Source organism: Antedon mediterranea, chromosome 3, assembly GCF_964355755.1.
Source record: "Antedon mediterranea chromosome 3, ecAntMedi1.1, whole genome shotgun sequence".
Taxonomy (NCBI): domain Eukaryota; kingdom Metazoa; phylum Echinodermata; class Crinoidea; order Comatulida; family Antedonidae; genus Antedon; species Antedon mediterranea.
The window spans coordinates 11,796,412-11,814,411 of record NC_092672.1 but is presented as its reverse complement, the minus strand read 5'-3'; the positions used below and the strand labels follow the sequence as shown (position 1 = coordinate 11,814,411).

Below are 18,000 nucleotides of genomic sequence, written 5' to 3'. Positions count from 1 at the left end.
CCAGAAAAGTATGAAGTTAATTACTGCACAACATTATAGGAACTTTTAATGTAGATTGTAACCATTTTGTATAAAACGTTTTGAGGAGTATGTTATTTAGTGGCTATACGAAATTGTAAATTTCGTAGCCTTATAATAGGTGACATTGTTGTAAGATATGTCTATATATATTTTATAGAATTATATATGTAATAATCCTTCTATATAATGTTTACTAAACATAAGTCTACAATGTAGAAGAAAAAAAAGTATAAACGTGTAAACATATTGTTAATATAATACTTTGTTTATGTAGGCCTCTGTTATTATTAAAAAGTAAACAACTATTCTTGTTATATTATTACATTACATGTATTAGTGTTTTAAAAGTTAAGTCATGTATAATTATAATATTATTTAAACAATCATTCAAAATGAATGTCATGTGTTTGACTCGCTAGGAAATTAAGTTTTATTATATTGATGTCTTGTCGTAGTTTGTTTATAAAAATGTATATAAAATGCCCATGAGACATTGCACATGGGGCGTGTTATTACGTTAAAACGTTCTTTCAATTATCTTTTCATTTCTGAAATTGTAGAGAGAGAAGATAATCAAAAAACACTGTGTTATGCGATACTGTCGATTTTATTTGGATGACAATGATAGATAGTTCATGCATGCATGTATATACAATTTCATCATTCAGTCTCCAATTACAAAACAAAGAACAAAAACTCAAATTAAGATACCATATTATATTGTTCATAAAGAATCCTATAACAACATAATATTGTATGTCAGGAATGGTATATCTTTATACATAAAATGCATACAACTTAATGTTTACCCTGTTACTACCTTGTTTCCATTTTGCTTAAACCGTAAAGTATGCATTCGAATCGAAAGACATAACTAACGGATTAACACACTTGATGAATACTCATTTTAGGACGGATATACCCTTTAAAATTGAAAGTTAGTTTCTATCTAATGAGGTGGATTCGAGTTAAATAAGACAGTCATGCTTTCTCCTATTCAATGAAAACATACACATCCAGTACAACAGTTACATGTTATCCAGTTAATCCAATGATTCCATCAAAACAACAACATGATATACATTCATGTTGTGTAACATTTGTTATAATTAAAACGTGTAAAAGCATTTATAATTCAGTCAAGCTTCTCCTACTCGATACATACAAAATATCTATTATTTATCTATAACAGTACTCATGTTTATATCTAAAAATCATAGTTTCAGGCATTGTAAGCCAAGCTGAACCCTTCTATTAATGTCATATGCAGCTATCATGCAGAATATACCAGAAAAAATGCTGTCATTTCATTTCTCACTTGTTTAAAAGTCGGTCACCTGAAATAGCAAATTGAAACATTCTTATCCTTTGCCCACCATGCAATTTGTTCAAAATACTTGTGAGTTGTTTTACACATCGTATTATTTTGCTACTGTTTAGTGAATTTTGTTTCTTTCAAAGTCGGTGGTAATTGTGATTTGACGGTTCAATAACATTACTATTTATTCATGGCGTATAGTAAAATGTCATAGTAGTTTATTTAACAACAAGAACAGATTGCCGATTATGTATGTTGAATACAATATTCTAAATGAATCATTACTGTGATTACATAGACGTTTTTATTAGCGCTTCCACACAACCAATTAAACTATTTGATTCATTTCATCATAACATTATATACAAACCTTACCGTACTTAGAGTGCGACGGCAAAAACGACGACAATGCTGGTATGCTGTTGTTTGTGTGTTTGTATTTAAATCTGACCTAAGTATAGATATAGACCTAATTTTGCTATGTAAATTAATTAAACAAAATTACATGGTACCATAGAAAAAATAATGTTTTTAATGACATTTAATTTTGAACATTTATTCGTTTTAAAATATTGTATTTGTTCTCTAAGGCGCCTTGAAGCAGGTCATTTCACAAAAGACGCCTCTGGTGTAAAATACTGAATACAAACAAAAATAGGTTAATTTTCTTGAATATTGCTATTTGGTTTGACAAAATATAAGCATGAATATTTTCCATATTTTAATTATTATATTTGGATTTTCGGATTTACCTTATTCTTACTTAGTGCTCTAACAAATGTCACGAAATTTCATCATTTACTTATAATGTATTCAACTTTAAAGGAAAAAATAAACTTATCAAGTGTAGTACATGAGTTATACTCGAATGGGTAACTTCTCTTTAATCTTAAGGTTCTATCTTTGTTCATGAAGTTTTTCAATTTAATTTAATTCAATTTTATTATCGACTGATGCCATCAAGTGAAAAAGCCGCATAAACAGACAATACTATGTATATTATAAAAAAATACAATTATTTACTATGAGTGTAATTTTAGCCTGGGAGTGCGAAATAGAGTTGTATTGACATTATACTGCTGTAATTGAGAGAGAGTGAATGGGGAAGGAAAAAGTGGAGAAATAGAGAGGTCTTAAGCTCTGTCTACACTATCAAATTTATGTGACAACAACAATGGACATGATGATGTCATGTCACTACGCTACCATATGTTGGCATATCACTGCCATATTTGGGGACATCATTATTTTTTGGCAAACTAGTTTGATAATGTGTGTAGACAGAACTTTAGCAGGGAATCGATTGGAGGAATGTCTTTTATTTCGAAGAGATAAAGAAAGTTCTAAGAAATTGATTCAAATGCTGATCCTTAGATTGAACAACTTTACAGAATTTAGGATGAACATGTTGTCTTTTCGCAAAGGAATATTGTTAAGATCATGAGTAGGTTGAGCAGGAGGAGGAGCAGTCATGCTAAATAATGGAAACGAATAGAAATTAAGAAGATTTGAAGGATGGCGTCTTCACAGCTTGAACATACTACCGGTGCGTATTATTTTCGGTATATTTACAGTATGAGTTTAAGGATGTCAACAAGTAATGGTGGAACATAATTTACAATAAGACATAACCCAATTTGAAAAACCAATGATCATGAAACATGAACGTGCATATACTGTGTTTCATATTTCAATGAAGACACATACGTTCATGGTAATGGTACCGGTATCTATATATAAACTCAGGAAGTATTGTGTAATGTTGATTGTACAGTTCACTCTGAAAATCAGGCCTAGATCTTTTATTATAGTTGAATACATAGGTTACTTTTACAAAATATTTACATGTTTAAATATCTATCTGAACATCTCTATGTTAGAAGTAGTATATTGATATTACCAACGCTGAAGAATATCATTGTAATCACCATTTCTTAGGATTAAGTAATTATTTTATACATACATATTTATATATTATGTATAAAATAATTACTGAATCCTAAGGCGATTACAATGATATTATACAGCGTTGATAACATCAATATACTGCAATTTCTAAGATAAAAATGTTCAGCATACAGGTAGTATGGTATAGGTCTATTATAATGTTAATTGGTTTCTAGCGAGTTAACCTGTGCTGGTTCGTCCTTCATTCGGTCAAATTTAATGTAATGAACAATTATTGAATAATGTCCCTAATGCTTTACTGAATTGCTTAATTCTTAAATGGAATGCATTAATCAATTAAGAGTTCCGAATGCCTTTATCAGTCGGTTATAGATCCAATCATAAGTCATTAATAAATTACCAGTAATGTCTAATGAACCATTGGCGATGATCATCGCTGGATACTCCGTTGATACGTGTATAAACTAACAGTGTTTGACTCTTATGCTTACTCAAATATAAACACAATCAGTAGATACGACCTAACGAGATCAATTTATTTATAACAATAATAATTACTATTAATCTGGATTTCTACAAATTTATATCCTATAACACTACTAAGGTATGATATATTAGCCTGTGTAACTTAGGTAACAGCACCAAACTAAACCAAATGTCTCCCCGTTTTCTTCTTCTATTAAAAATGTTTCCATACTTGTTACTCTTTCTGACTATGTTTCACGAGTGAAAATTGCACTTAACTAAGGTAGTAAAGGGCTGTTAAACGTAGTACAGATTCCCGACCGCATTTTATTTTCAATATTCATTCATTCATTCATTTGGTCAAAATATATCTAAGAATGTGTTTAGGGAGAAAAAGATTAAACTATCACCACATTAAACAAAATAACATTAGATTCAAGATTTGATCCTTGCAAATATACAGATATTGTAACCCACATCGCTGTTGGCTTTATATATTTATTAAATTGTAATAGTATAGAGTGTTGCGTGTTTGATCAAATTATATTGAATATTAAATTATTTTAGAGTTTTTTCATAATGATGTAGTAAACAGACAAATACAGAATTTAGAATTATGGTAATTACTTTAAGCATTTACACGCGCGCTATGTGTTTCTTCGATGCTGTAACTGGCAAAGTGTCGGTATGTTTATAGTTTAGCAATAATTTCATAGCCTAAACAGTTGTTACTTGTTTTCAGAAGTATGCGCATATAACCTCTCCAATTACACCCAATGGAACGTCAAATAAAACTAACCAGAAAAGCTCTTACAGAACAGACTATTTATTGACATTCAACTTCTTTTTCTTTCATATCATTCTAAAAATCGAGTCAATAACAATATTTACTACCCACAGAAGGCCTTCATGATGCTTACATTATTACGAGAATTTATACTTCTGAGATTTAAGAAACAAAGTACTAATATTGCGTTTTACATAATAATCTCTCCTGTAAATAAAACTGTGCGTCAAATAAAACATCAATATTTTCTATTGATAATAATATTTTTAATATTACGTATAATGTTTTTTATCCTCATGTGATCGTTCTTTTGTCTTAATTAAAAGTTCCAAATTGATTATTTGTGATATTGTATTCATTACTAGTAAACCTATAATTATGCTCATCATCAAAATGACTTATACAGTTAGGCCCTATACTTATTAGTTATACAGTAAGACGTAGCATAATTATATACATGGTCCGTATTCTTGAAAGCAGTGTTTTGAAATAATTTATTCCATTAGTGATAATGCTAAAAATTAAACTTAAACAATAAATACGACTGCTTAAATAATATTATGACAATATATTTTATACTCATTTGTTCCACTACACTGATGTCGCTCCAGTCGAATAATTTTTGGCAGAACAAGAACTTCCAGATTTCCGAGATTCAATTTCATGATAGACTGACTCAGACTCAATGTCACGTGGAACCTGTACTCCTATGGATCGCATACATGATCCATGTGGCATATGTAAAACTCTGTCCCGTGGCTCGAAGTAGACATCAGGTTGTGCTACAAGTGATGTGTTTCTAAAATCTCTGTTCGTGTGGTAATGTATACAACCTGCAAACATGATTAAAAGCACTAATAGAATTGTAGTACATCCACCAGCCACAGCCGTCACAAACGATAAGCTACGTGTTTTACTATTTTGATTGTAAACCGTTTCAGGTGCATGTGAAGGTCCAATTGGGGGTTTAATTGGAAATTCTAGAACATACAAAACCAACTTCTTACTACTTGATCCAACGTCGTTTGCTGCTATACATGTTATTTCGTTTCCATTGTCTTCCGGTCTTGGATCATGGTATCGAAGAATTTGATTATCTGCTTCTAATCTGACTCGACTAGTCGGCAAAGAATAATTCCATGAATATGTCGCACTACTAGTTTGCGCCTCGCAAATAAAAACAGTTTCTCGCCCAACTTCAACAGTTGGACTACCTGATATATTTACAATAGGCTTGTATCGAACGTGCATAACCCTTTTACATTCTCTACTCCATTCAAGGTTCGTTTCTGTAGTCAACTTACAAACATAAACATCTTTATTGTTCTCTGCTGTGGGAGTTAATGTTAATTCTAGTTTGATAATATCGTCTTCGTGTTTTTGTTCAAACGTATTTAATTCATATAAACTGCCATTAAACTTGTCTTTTTTATACCACTTCAATACAGGAGCTGGTTCAACCATTTCAGAATTACAACTTAACGTTATTGGCTGACCTTCTGTTGCTGTTGGAAGTTCTGCACATACAGGATATGTATCTCCCGGAATTTCCAATACTGTTAGTATTAGTGTTCTTTCCATATGCCTACCTTCCCTTGTTATTATCTGACACTTATATTCTCCTTTGTCTGTTCTATCTACAGATTTTATTGTTAAGGTAAAAGTATAGTCTATATCATCTCCATTTTCGTCTAAAGTATACCTATTCCCAGGCATATTTTCAATACCTTTCCAAGAAACAAGGTCGTCTGCATGTTTTTCTTTGAGTTTGCACTCCAGGTTCACCGCATCATGCTCAACAACAGTCAAACCTTCCGAAAATTGACTAAATCGCACAGCTTCACATTTCAACAGCAAATACAACAGCATATTTACAACCAAAAACATTGCAGTACAGTCTGATTTAAAATGCATTGAGCTCTTGAAAACCATTTTTATTATAATGTTTGAAAAGTTCTAGCAGATTTGTAGATGTTGCTATTTGAATGATTATACGTTCACATGCATTATATTAAACTGCAGCTTTCTAAAGGTTCTTCACACAAAAACATGAGATGATAAATTGGTCGTCTTAATGATTAATCGTGCAATCGGCAAAAGAAGAGTTAATGGTAAAGCTAGGATTACCTGTAGAGTGACAACAAGATCCGTCTCATTTTTACCTTTAATTAGAAAGTTGCTGGAGAAAGATAGATCTACATTTCATTGCGTCAAGCATTGTACACTGATGAAACATTACAGCATGTTGACTTAACACAACCAGTCCACAATCGTAATACGTAATGAATCGTATATAAAATGTTTAACAAAAATATTGACCAAATTATTAAAGTTCCTTTTTGTTGTAACAAAGTTATATACAATACTGAAAATTATACACGCCTATACCTTTTTTATAAAACACGGTGTTGTTAGAATAGTTTTAACGAGTGTTCAAAATATCGTTATTGATAGTTAATATAATCAATGCAAGAATTATGTTGAACCACATTATTTAAATCACGTTAACAATACTGCTCCTTTACCAAATACATCAACAAGGATAATATCCACAATTCAGCAGGTTATGAAAAGAAACAAAGCTTAAATCCTTATAAAATGCAAATAACAAGTGAACTATCTGTTAACGTGAAGATAATAACTGGGTGTAGGCCTACGCAATTCAAACTACATACGATAATAACATAAGCTTGTTCCACCGCTCTAAATAAAACCGTTCGGCGTTAACGAACGCTGTCACTCTAAAAATGCAGCGAGACCTGCCGCCTATCGTCTGTTAACGATGAAAATAAACAACCTAGGGTTTCAACGATCACACATAAGTAATCTAAAAGACGTCTAACGACAAAGTGTTGTGCAGCTGAAACGTGTCTTCTGATTCGTCAAACCGATAATTATTAGAAGCAAACAACCAATCAACGTATTGCATCACAAATAACTTTCTCAGTGTTAGTGGTTTTTTTCTTCCGAAAATTCGAATGATCATTAGGCATACCATTGCTCGGAATATTAAAGTATTAGAAATATTTAAAACTCATATTTGTTTAAATGTATTTACTTTTTGTTATATCCATTATCATTTTTATTTTATTTCATTCATTGACATTCTTCAATCATGGATAATGTAAACATCTTCTCTGTTACTACATAATGCGCGTATATATATATATACTGATGAAGGGCTAGTGTTGCCCGAAAGCTCTGCTAACTTTTCTGGCTGTTTACTTTATCGTTTTGATTTAGCTTTTCGCTTTTATTTTTGTATCTCCATTGAGATCCAGCCACTGATACCCACAGCATTTTTTTCAGTAATTTGCCTTTGGATTTATATATATACGCGCATATACGAGTGCGTATCAATTTGATCTCTGTTGCGCGTGCGTACAACTGAGGACTAGTGCTGTTCCGCCGTACCACGCCGAGAATGTTAAAGAGTCGCTATCCAATCGAGTTTGACCACTACCATGAAAGCCCGAGTGGTCTAATGGTTAGTGCAACTGCATATCAAGCAGACGATCCGAGTTCGAGTCTCGGTTGGGGCGACTTTTTCTCATTCTCACAGATTTCCTCATCTTTATCGTTTCAAATTAATTAATTAAATTTCAGTATATCACCGGACGGTTTAGAATTACTGTTCTTTGCCTGATTTGTTTATATATATATATATATATATATATATATATATATATATATATATATATATATTGTTTCAACTCAATATGTATATATCCAAAGGCAAACTACTGAAAAAAAATAATAACAATGTTATGGGTATCACTGACTGGATCTCAAGGGAGATACAAAAAAAGCGAAAAGCTAAATCAAAATGATAAACTAAAACAGTCAGAAAAGTTAGCAGAGCTTTCTGGCAACACTAACCTATCCTATTGCATAAGGAAAGTAATGATACGAACGCAGGCTTAAATAAACTTAAATACAAAAGTTCGACTGCATTCATTACACGAAAAAGAAAGGAAGAAAAACACCAAGTAGTAACAGACTCGTAATTTCCCTGCTGACATATGTCTCACTAATTATGCTTTTATATTACGTCTCGAAACTATCGTGAATCAAATTCTAAAATCTGATTATAAATCTGCAATATTGATTTCATTATTATAATGAATAATAGTAACGATGATTAAAAATATGGACTACTTATACTCCGACGAAGCTGTTAACCGATTAAGTTGAGCTTCTATAACATAATCTACTTATAAATAAGTATGGTCCACTGAACAATGTATTTATCTTTTTAAGCTTGTATCATTTCTGTCACTATGAACACAGCAAGTTAATGTTATTATGTAAATCCATTATTCCAAGATAAATCTCGTAAATTCATTTACGTAAACGTGTACGCCAATAACCGATATTACTATCCGAACTATTATTTCGGGTGCTACTATGAATGTTATAGCTTTGGATCCGATTGACTACCGGTAACTGATACAAAATCACATCGTTATTATGAATATGTGATATGCTGGACATATAGCCTACAGTCATTAACTTACCTTAGTATTCCGTTGGGTTTGTTTTCATTCATTCAATCTTTTTTTTTGGAATCTCTGGTCCATAGACAGTAAACTTACGTATAAATTAACAGTAAAAAATAAAAAAAAACGGATAAATAAATAATAATAATAATAAATAAACTGTACTAAAATAAAAGATCTCATCTCAGGATGGTATTCAACAGTTCTGCTATTGTTATGCAATTGCTGTTAAGCCTTGTCTACACTATCAAACTTTATGTGTCAAAAAAGTTTGATGTGCCTATATATGGTAGTGCTATGCTTAAATATGGTAGTGATATGACATCATCATGTCCATATATGGGCACATCACATTTTTTTGACACATAAAGTTTGATAGTGTAGACAAAGCTTTATACTTATGATTCTTGTACTGTTCTCATCTAGAGACATAGTATTACATTAATCACTAAAAACATTCCCAAAGAAATATTTAACTGCCGTACAGTTATACAACCTAATTGGTGTTGCTGGCAATTACGAATATTATATTATTTTAAAATCTAAGTTAATTAGATTAATTTTTGTTCAAAAATATTTAAAACTCAAATGTTTTTTAGACGATTAGGCCTACGCAAACTAGGAAAAACGAAGTATAGCTCCTTAAAAGAAATTCGATGTGCAGGCAATTATTCCATTAGCCTTCTTAGATATCAACAATGCAAGTCGGTTATCATAATTGCATGAAACAAGTGGCAATTACACTCAGCATTATAGATCTTTTGTTCATCACACAGAGCTCATTATTATTCATCACTATCTTCGTATAGACCGGTTTTAATATCATCGTTAAACGCCATAATTGTTAAACTCCGTGCTGTAACAGTGTTTTGCCATATTTCCCAGTCGTACAGAACGATCAGTATATCTGATAAATTGTAGTATCAATGCTTAATTAACTAAAGAAATTCCCAAGATAGATTGCATAAACAACCGAGCACATTATAGTATTTAAGCATTGATCAATCTATCTCGTTTTATAATTGGATTCGGGCTAGAACTGATATAATTTGACTTCTAGGATTTACATACCGTACCGTAATCATTTATCTTCTGTTAAGAGAAATATTCTCAACATGGTTTCTGTGTACACATATATTTTACCACAAAGCTTACTGATACTGCGTACATCTGGGATGAAAATAACATAATTCTTCGTCGAATCGATCTTCTCCAATCAAATAACATAATGACATTCGCGTGTTATGAATTGGCCTTTTGCCACCGATTGACATGAAACAGACCCGCAGTTGATTCTATCTAGACATCATACCGTACGGGTATCGTCAAGTCAGTTTTTACTGACAAATACACCTACCACTTAGTTTAGTTCATCCTCATATTTGAAACAACAAAATGGCAGCCATATTTAAAGCGTTTACCATGAACGACAAAAGATGAGATAGACCAGTACACTGTGTAATCATTTACTCTTCCGAAAGATTCACTGTGTTTGTTAGTGAGTCAAGGTGTGTAAACTGGAGATCCAGTATGAAGTCAAGATCCAATAATCTTAAACGTGTAGCGATATTATGGCTTGCATTGTATTTGGCACCCCGGACCCCAATCGGCCACTTCACTTGACTGATGATATCAGCATCTCGCATTAGTAGAGATGTCAGATATTGTTAAATTTCTTTTACAGTTCTTTCCTCATAAAAATAGTATGTATTAAATTTTGCTTTAAAAAAATATCACATTTTGACTTTTGATTTGACATGAGTACTGTGACCTAAAAGTGATATAACCACTGCGTCTATCCATCCAAGAGGCCGTGTGATGTTAATCTCCTGTAATGTATTCCATAATGAGTCGCTTTTTGTTAAGTAATAAAAATATTGGTATTTTCGCAATTTTGTTTCAATGCTAATTATAGTTTACAGAATCACTATTGAAATGGTAGTTGTCTTCTCGTGTCTTTGTTACATATATGATGCGGACGTATACATGTACCAGCGGTGCATGGATGGCAATTTTATCGTGTAAATGCATCATAATTCTATCATTGATATCAAAGTTGCCGATACATATAGATAGCATTGCACGAGAAAGTAAAAATAAATTGGCAAACTCGCACTGTGGATTGTCTCAATGGATTAATTCGATCAATATAATATTTTATCGCTCATGCCTTTTGAGATAATCGACCGACTTCCATCGTTTCTACAGTAAACCTATCTTTTATTAACGAATAATTCTGAGTTCGTCAGTATAAGTTTCGTGATTTATTCGTGTGACTTTTATTTCACATTACATCACCGTACAATTACTGTATATTCAACTTGTGTGAACAAACTAATTCTAGCCAACTTTTTACACAACACACTTTCCTTAAATATGCAACAAATTAAAAAGCCGATGAAATGTCAGCATAATATAGTTGTTTCGGTGTTTTTATAACTCGAATCAGTTCATTATTACCATAATGTTAAATGAGCCAATACCTAATGTTAGGCCTACTTTCAAATGTACAGATGGAAAAGTATGGGTCATGTCGGTTATAAAGCACAGTGAAGCTATAAGAAGTAAGCGTCCATCAATAGTGTATAGTAGTAATGTACATATTTGTAAAGAATTGTTTGTTATCACATACATATTAATCCACAATATTATCGAGTATTTTCTCCACTACACTTTAGGCCTACTCACAATGAGATATTCTCCAACCGAAACAATACGCTTTAAGTTCAAAATGATTGCTGTAAACCAACACAAAAGTGCATATTGGCCTACCTACCGTAAAATGGTGAATTCCATTATAAAAAATATTATAACCTACATAATCCAAAACACAATTCAGATTTTCAGGATTTATGAACGAATTGCTAAAATAATTTGTAGATTTTAATTACATTTGAAAATTAAACACCTATAAATGAACCAAGTCGTATGCTAAGCTGCGTTACCATGGCAGCTGAGAGTACTCGATCAACACCTTAAAATCACGTCAATTTGTTATTAACTTCCAATTGATAAAACATGCAAATACATACTTCTGACTATTACTTACTGTGATATCGCATCACGTATTTTACGAGTACTTATGGATTTAACCACTAATGGAAATCGTGAGATAAACCTTTAAAATTTCTGATCAAACCTTGTTTTATCTTACCTACATGCACCCAATAGGCATTATGCAGAGCTGGAACTTAAATTAATGCTTGAACGTTATATTAGTGATTACAATTATTAGTATAGTGGGATAGGTTTGTATCATTTCTTTTACTTATAATTATTAAATATCATTTAACTGAGTAAGAACATTTCATTCTATGTATTTTCAGTGTATTATACAAATATTGACTGTTGAATGGTAAGCATATTTCATAAGTTGAAAGAACGGCACGTGATACGTAGTAACCAATCAAATTATAAGAATACAATCAGGTGTGTAATTTAAAATATTCACTTTTAAAAAAATAGGCAAACAGACTGTGTATTACATTTTTTTTATCTTTTGTATGATTGCGTCACACATACCGTACATTCTTCCCATATACATAAACTAAAATAAGGTTAGTATGCCTGGGCCTACACAGTATCTCACACTACTAGTCTCTATAACTAATAGTCATGTTCATTATATTCACTGCCCATCATCATGTTATAATACTATAGTAGAATGGGAATAATTGGGAATGTGATTGACGTTTAGCAAACACTATAGGTAAAATTAAGAACTTAATTTTACAATTCTATAGGTCCAAATTCAATTCTTTTTCAATTTAAAGCAACATTTATTTACTCCTTTCGTATAGTGAGTGAGTGGCCGAGCGGTTAAGACAGTGGAACCGTAATCACGTAGCCATAACATCGGCAGGGGTTCGAGGCTCACTCGCTCCATGGTTCTGGTGGTAGAACGAGTCTTCTCGGATAAGGACTATAAACCAGTGTATAAATCCAGTGTACACATCTAGCTCGTGTGCACTTTAAAGAACCTAGTACATCTTTCGAGATGAGTAGGGGGTTACCCGGGTGTATTAGTACATCACAGCCACTGATCACCAACTGGGCCCTCTGGGAGATCAGTCTTTGACTGAAGAGGTCACCCAGTATAAAGATAAAACAAACAACAAAATCATACAATATATATAAACGATTTTAGAAAGAAGAGGGTACACGCCCATAAAGATGAAAAACACATCTTGTGGAGGGCGTTCTTATTACTTACACAGACAATTAAAAAATAATAATAAATAAATAAATAAACAATTGACCAAAGAATAGTTAATATTTGGAAATAAGGTGACTTTTTAAGTTTAGATAACAATGATTTACTGGAAACAGGGTTTAAGATAGGGAGTGGCAGATCGTTCCAAAAAGTGGGTCTGGAATACCTAATGTTGTGTTGAAAGTGGTTGGTTTTATGGGTTGGAATATGCAATTTTAAACTAATATGGGTATGATGATAACGAATTACAGAATTAGGATTGAACATGGAACAAAGATGTTTAGGAAGGTTAGAATTAATAGAAGAAAAGATGAAAGAACTTTGTTGGGTTAGATTGATATCAAGGACTTTGAGAAAATGAAGCTAAGAAAAAATATGAGATGAATGAGACAGGAGTAAGGCGCCAGATATAACCCTGATTGCCTTTTTTGAAGAGTTTGAAGTTTTTTAATATTGGAAGGATTGCACCAGACACTCTATTCTCTCCATCTTAAAAACTCAGAATTTTGAACTCACAAAAGAACACGACATAAAGGCCTGTCTAATTGGGTGGTAACGAATGACGACGAATGAATGTGTGTATTATAAGGTATTTAAGAGTCACTATCCAATCGACGTTGACGTTAGCGGTAGGTTGTCTGCATATCAATCAGAAGGTTTTGGATTCGAAGCTTGCCTGGGAGACTGTTTCTCATTATCACAGATTCCCTCGTGCCCACCAGTATATTACTATTACCATTATTACGTGAGCGTTTCCTGTTTGTGGCTGTAAATTATACCTTTATTTTGTTTTGACCCTGTTTAATGAGGGTAGTCAAGCATCATAACCACCAAGCCACATATCCATACACAGAAGGACTTGAACCCAGGACAATGAGGGTGATCCATCCAACATTAAAGACAAACATATACACAAGATGCTCTACATAAACAAAGTCTTATTACAAGTATTTGGGAGTGGAGTTGTAATGTTGGGCTTAGAAAAAATGTGACGGGACTTGAACCTTGGAGTTGTAGCCAAGCATCATATCCACCAAGCCACACTCCACTCATAGATCTATACACAGAGGAAAAGATGAATAAGAACATTTTATTCTTGGGCAATTCTGTCTCTGACGCTAACTTATAATCTACATCTGTAAGACAAATGGGAAACCTATTATATAAAAGTTTTTTTTTATAAAGAAATATATGTATATTATATAATTAATCTTCAGAATATCAAGCGGTGGCGGTTCAGAATTAATATCTGCTGCCTGTATATGCAAAAACAAAACAAGAACTGATTGATTACAAAAAAAATAATTCAAAATAAGCATGAAACAAAAATATGAAATTAAGGTGAGTGAATCTCACGAAAGCGAGAAAAAAAGATCAATAGCAAAATTTCGTTATATCCTATGAATTTTAATTGTTTTTTTCACGACGTCATTTGATTTGATTGTAAAATAGTATTTATATTTTATCTGAGAAAATTGTCTATGAACACTTTTTTTATTTTGGTTTTCTATACTATAAAAGTATTATTTAACTATTTATTATTACTAGGCCTAACTATAAACCAGCCTTAAATGACCAATTTGCACAGATGAGCGTAGCGGTAACGGCCGATCTGTGTAACGGTGAGCCGATAACCACGTAGCTTGTCCGACGTAGGATTTGTATCTATCCTGAGATGTGGGTTTTCGCTCAATCACTCGTCTGCTCCGCGTTTTGTGCAAATAGTAAGAAATAAATTTTTTTCAGCTTACAGCTTACCGCTCGCCTGTGTTAATTGGCCTTTAATGTATTATTTAACTATTTTGGGCTTTCGTCATAAACCAGCCCTAACGATCAATACCGTAGCCATAAAGACATCTCAAGTAAACTGTTATGGTTAAACGAGACATCTTTCTAAATTCCTTTAAATTAAATTATTATCATTCGCGTTGATTTGATTATTTTAATTAATTAACTTTCATGAGCGGGTAAACATCATCATTGTCCGTTTGATTGATCGGATTGTTTTGTATTGAAGTCCGATGCTATGTCTACCTATCTTGTCATCTGCCAAAAACCGATGACCCGATGCTATGTAAGCAGTACAAATGGTTGATATGGATACCAGACGTAATATCTGATTGTCGGGGATTTACTTTTATAAAGTGGTCACATTATAAGTGGCTGTATACGAATTATACGTTTAGAAATATTAAATTATTTTATTTATAACTGCATTGGCGGTCCCGGACACAATGGATGTAGATAATACGCGAGCGTTGTCGTACGCTTCTTTCATTAATCAGTCTGCTTGTAATAAGTTAAGGCTACTATGATATAAATAAAAGCGTGGAATTGAATAAAAACCATATCTGAAACATGGTAATGGAAAATCAATTCAATTCCATTATTAGTCGCGTGCAACGCGACTCTACAGCTCACTATGTCGGTCGGTTGGTTAATCGGTCGGTCGATCGGTTGGTCTGTTGGTCGGTTGGTCGATAAACACTAACTTGAGCACGCGACTGCAGCCATGTATATGGCCTTGTTTTTCTACAAGAGCAGTTTAAAATTAAATCTCGTCAAAAGCATACTAATAATGATAAACCATTCATAAAAATTAATCAAATTGAAGTAATATCTTATTTTAATAATGTATGGGAAGAAAGGGAAAAACTTGAAAACACTACTATATATCCCCACTATTACAAACCAGTGTAGTCTTCCTTAATAGTAAACATAGGAAAAATAAATTAGTCTGAAGTATTCAATTACTAATGTTCTTTTTTATGTAATCAAGGACTACATTTAAAATAAACATTATTACTTACTAGGTCTTGCAGTCTAAAACCATGAAAAACAATGAAATACACACAATATTGGGTTGTTTTAATAGAAAATATTATTATTTTTGATATATTTGAAAAAAAAGTCACAGTAAACAAGTTATTAATTATTAATAACGGTATTTAAATTTGAAATTAAAATAACATTTTCACATCGTATAAATTATTGTTATTGCACTAAATAAAGTTTGATTTATTAACAAAAGTATTGTTGGTCTTTGTATAGGCACATATAATGCCCATTGAAAATGAACCACTAAATATTATGCCTTTTTTGTTTCGATGTCATATGGAATCCAAGCCTTTAACCATATATGTAAAGAATCATACAAATAATTGAAATGATTTTAAATGTTTAAATACACATATACGTGTTTTTTCTAAATTGACATTAAATACTTGCAGCGGTTTACACATAATCAGCGTGTTTTAATATTTGTGACCGTTTGACCCGATATCCTATCCATGGTTTCATCGCAAATAAATTAAACATTTGGAATAACATTATTGTTTGTATTGTATAATAAATGACTTATTCTAGAATCACGCCATTAATTTATAAAATCACAATAAATACTTGAAACTAATCTGCTTAATTCGTACGTTGTTAAAGAAAGTTGATAATTTATAGGATATTGTTATTACACGGCTGCAATATTAAGCTCTTTGAAATATACGGGAGTCATAATGATTAATCGTGTCTTAACTAGAGGCGCAAAATAAATAGGATAATTCTCTATTAGCTTATAGAGATTTTTTGTAAAAATCGTGGCTAATTATCATATGATTTAGAAGGGAAGGCCTATGTACACAGCGTTATTACTTTGCGTCTGTCTGTATGTTTGGCGTTTTACATTCTCCAGTGTCGTAGAAGAGTGCTTTTCACATCGCTGCCTGGGATGGACCTTGTGCTAATATGAATGAGTTTTTCACTATGGACAAATGGATCATTGTCATTTTATTTATTAATAACAGAGTTGGCCGATTGTATGTTAAATAGTAAACATTATTTTTACAAAACAAGACTCTCGGAGATGATACTCTTAGAAACCATGTTACTAAAGTGTATCTTCTATCATAGTTTAACCTCCCGTAAGCGTGACTACTTTAGTTCGGGGAAAAATGTCCACCTTCGGCAAATAGAGAGTGGAATGCCCTCTATCGGGTATGGGTAGGGCATATACTTCATTAAAACAAAACAAATCACAACATTGTTGTTATATACTATAGTTTGAAATGCATTACTGTGCTTTAGTGTTTATCAGAGAGCTTAGCTGGTTTACTACAGTAAATACTAATGTTGAACAATATACCATTAATTTTTGGTGCAATAAGCGACTTCGATAACTCCAGAGGGCGCCATATTTAAAAGGTCGATCGGGACAAAAAAATTCTGTCTTGGAAAGAGGCATGCGCGACGCGCCAGCCTAGATGAACCTGTTTGTCCCGATTGACCTTTAAATATGGCGCCATCTGGAGTTATCGAAGTCGCTTATACAGTCGATCGTGAAAAAGTGCGAACAAACAAAAAAAAAACGTCAAATTCAGCGATAATAATATACCTGGTCGTCGTCGTTTTACTAACCGATCTAAAAGACAATTCGCGTAAGACACAAGGCAGTGATATGCATATCTATAGCTGATCTGAGGGTACAATATTTGGTTGAAATTCTACAGTTTACTGCTTCCCCTCCCCCAAGGGAAATAATGTCGGGTGCATTGTTTTTCTCCCCCTTCTCCCCTTCTCCCGGTCTCTCTCTTGCCCCCGTCCTTCCCCCTCCATCTCTCTCTCTCTCTCTCTTACCCCTAACCTTTCTCCATCTCCCGTGGCCCTCTCACTGCATCACCTCTTTTATCAAATTCGCATTAAAGACGTGAGACGAGTATGATTTAATGTTTTTAAAGCAATATTATTAAATTTATTTTGCAGTATTTGAATAAATGTTTAATGTATATGATATATA

The 18,000-nt window shown here is 32.6% G+C and overlaps 1 protein-coding gene across 1 annotated transcript; it reads right to left on the bottom strand.

Moving 5' to 3' along the window:
• Positions 1-3,350: 3,350 nt before the first annotated feature.
• LOC140043583 (limbic system-associated membrane protein-like) lies at positions 3,351-7,233 on the bottom strand. The gene has a single exon (XM_072088106.1). The coding sequence runs from the start codon at positions 6,429-6,431 to the stop codon at positions 5,091-5,093; it is 1,341 nt and encodes a 446-aa protein (XP_071944207.1). The 5' UTR covers positions 6,432-7,233; the 3' UTR covers positions 3,351-5,090.
• Between the last annotated feature and the right edge of the window lie 10,767 nt (positions 7,234-18,000).

Coding starts and splice junctions, on each gene's coding strand:
- LOC140043583 (XM_072088106.1), bottom strand. CDS start 6,431: ATGGTTTTCAAGAGCTCAATGCATTTTAAATCAGACTGTACTGCAATG.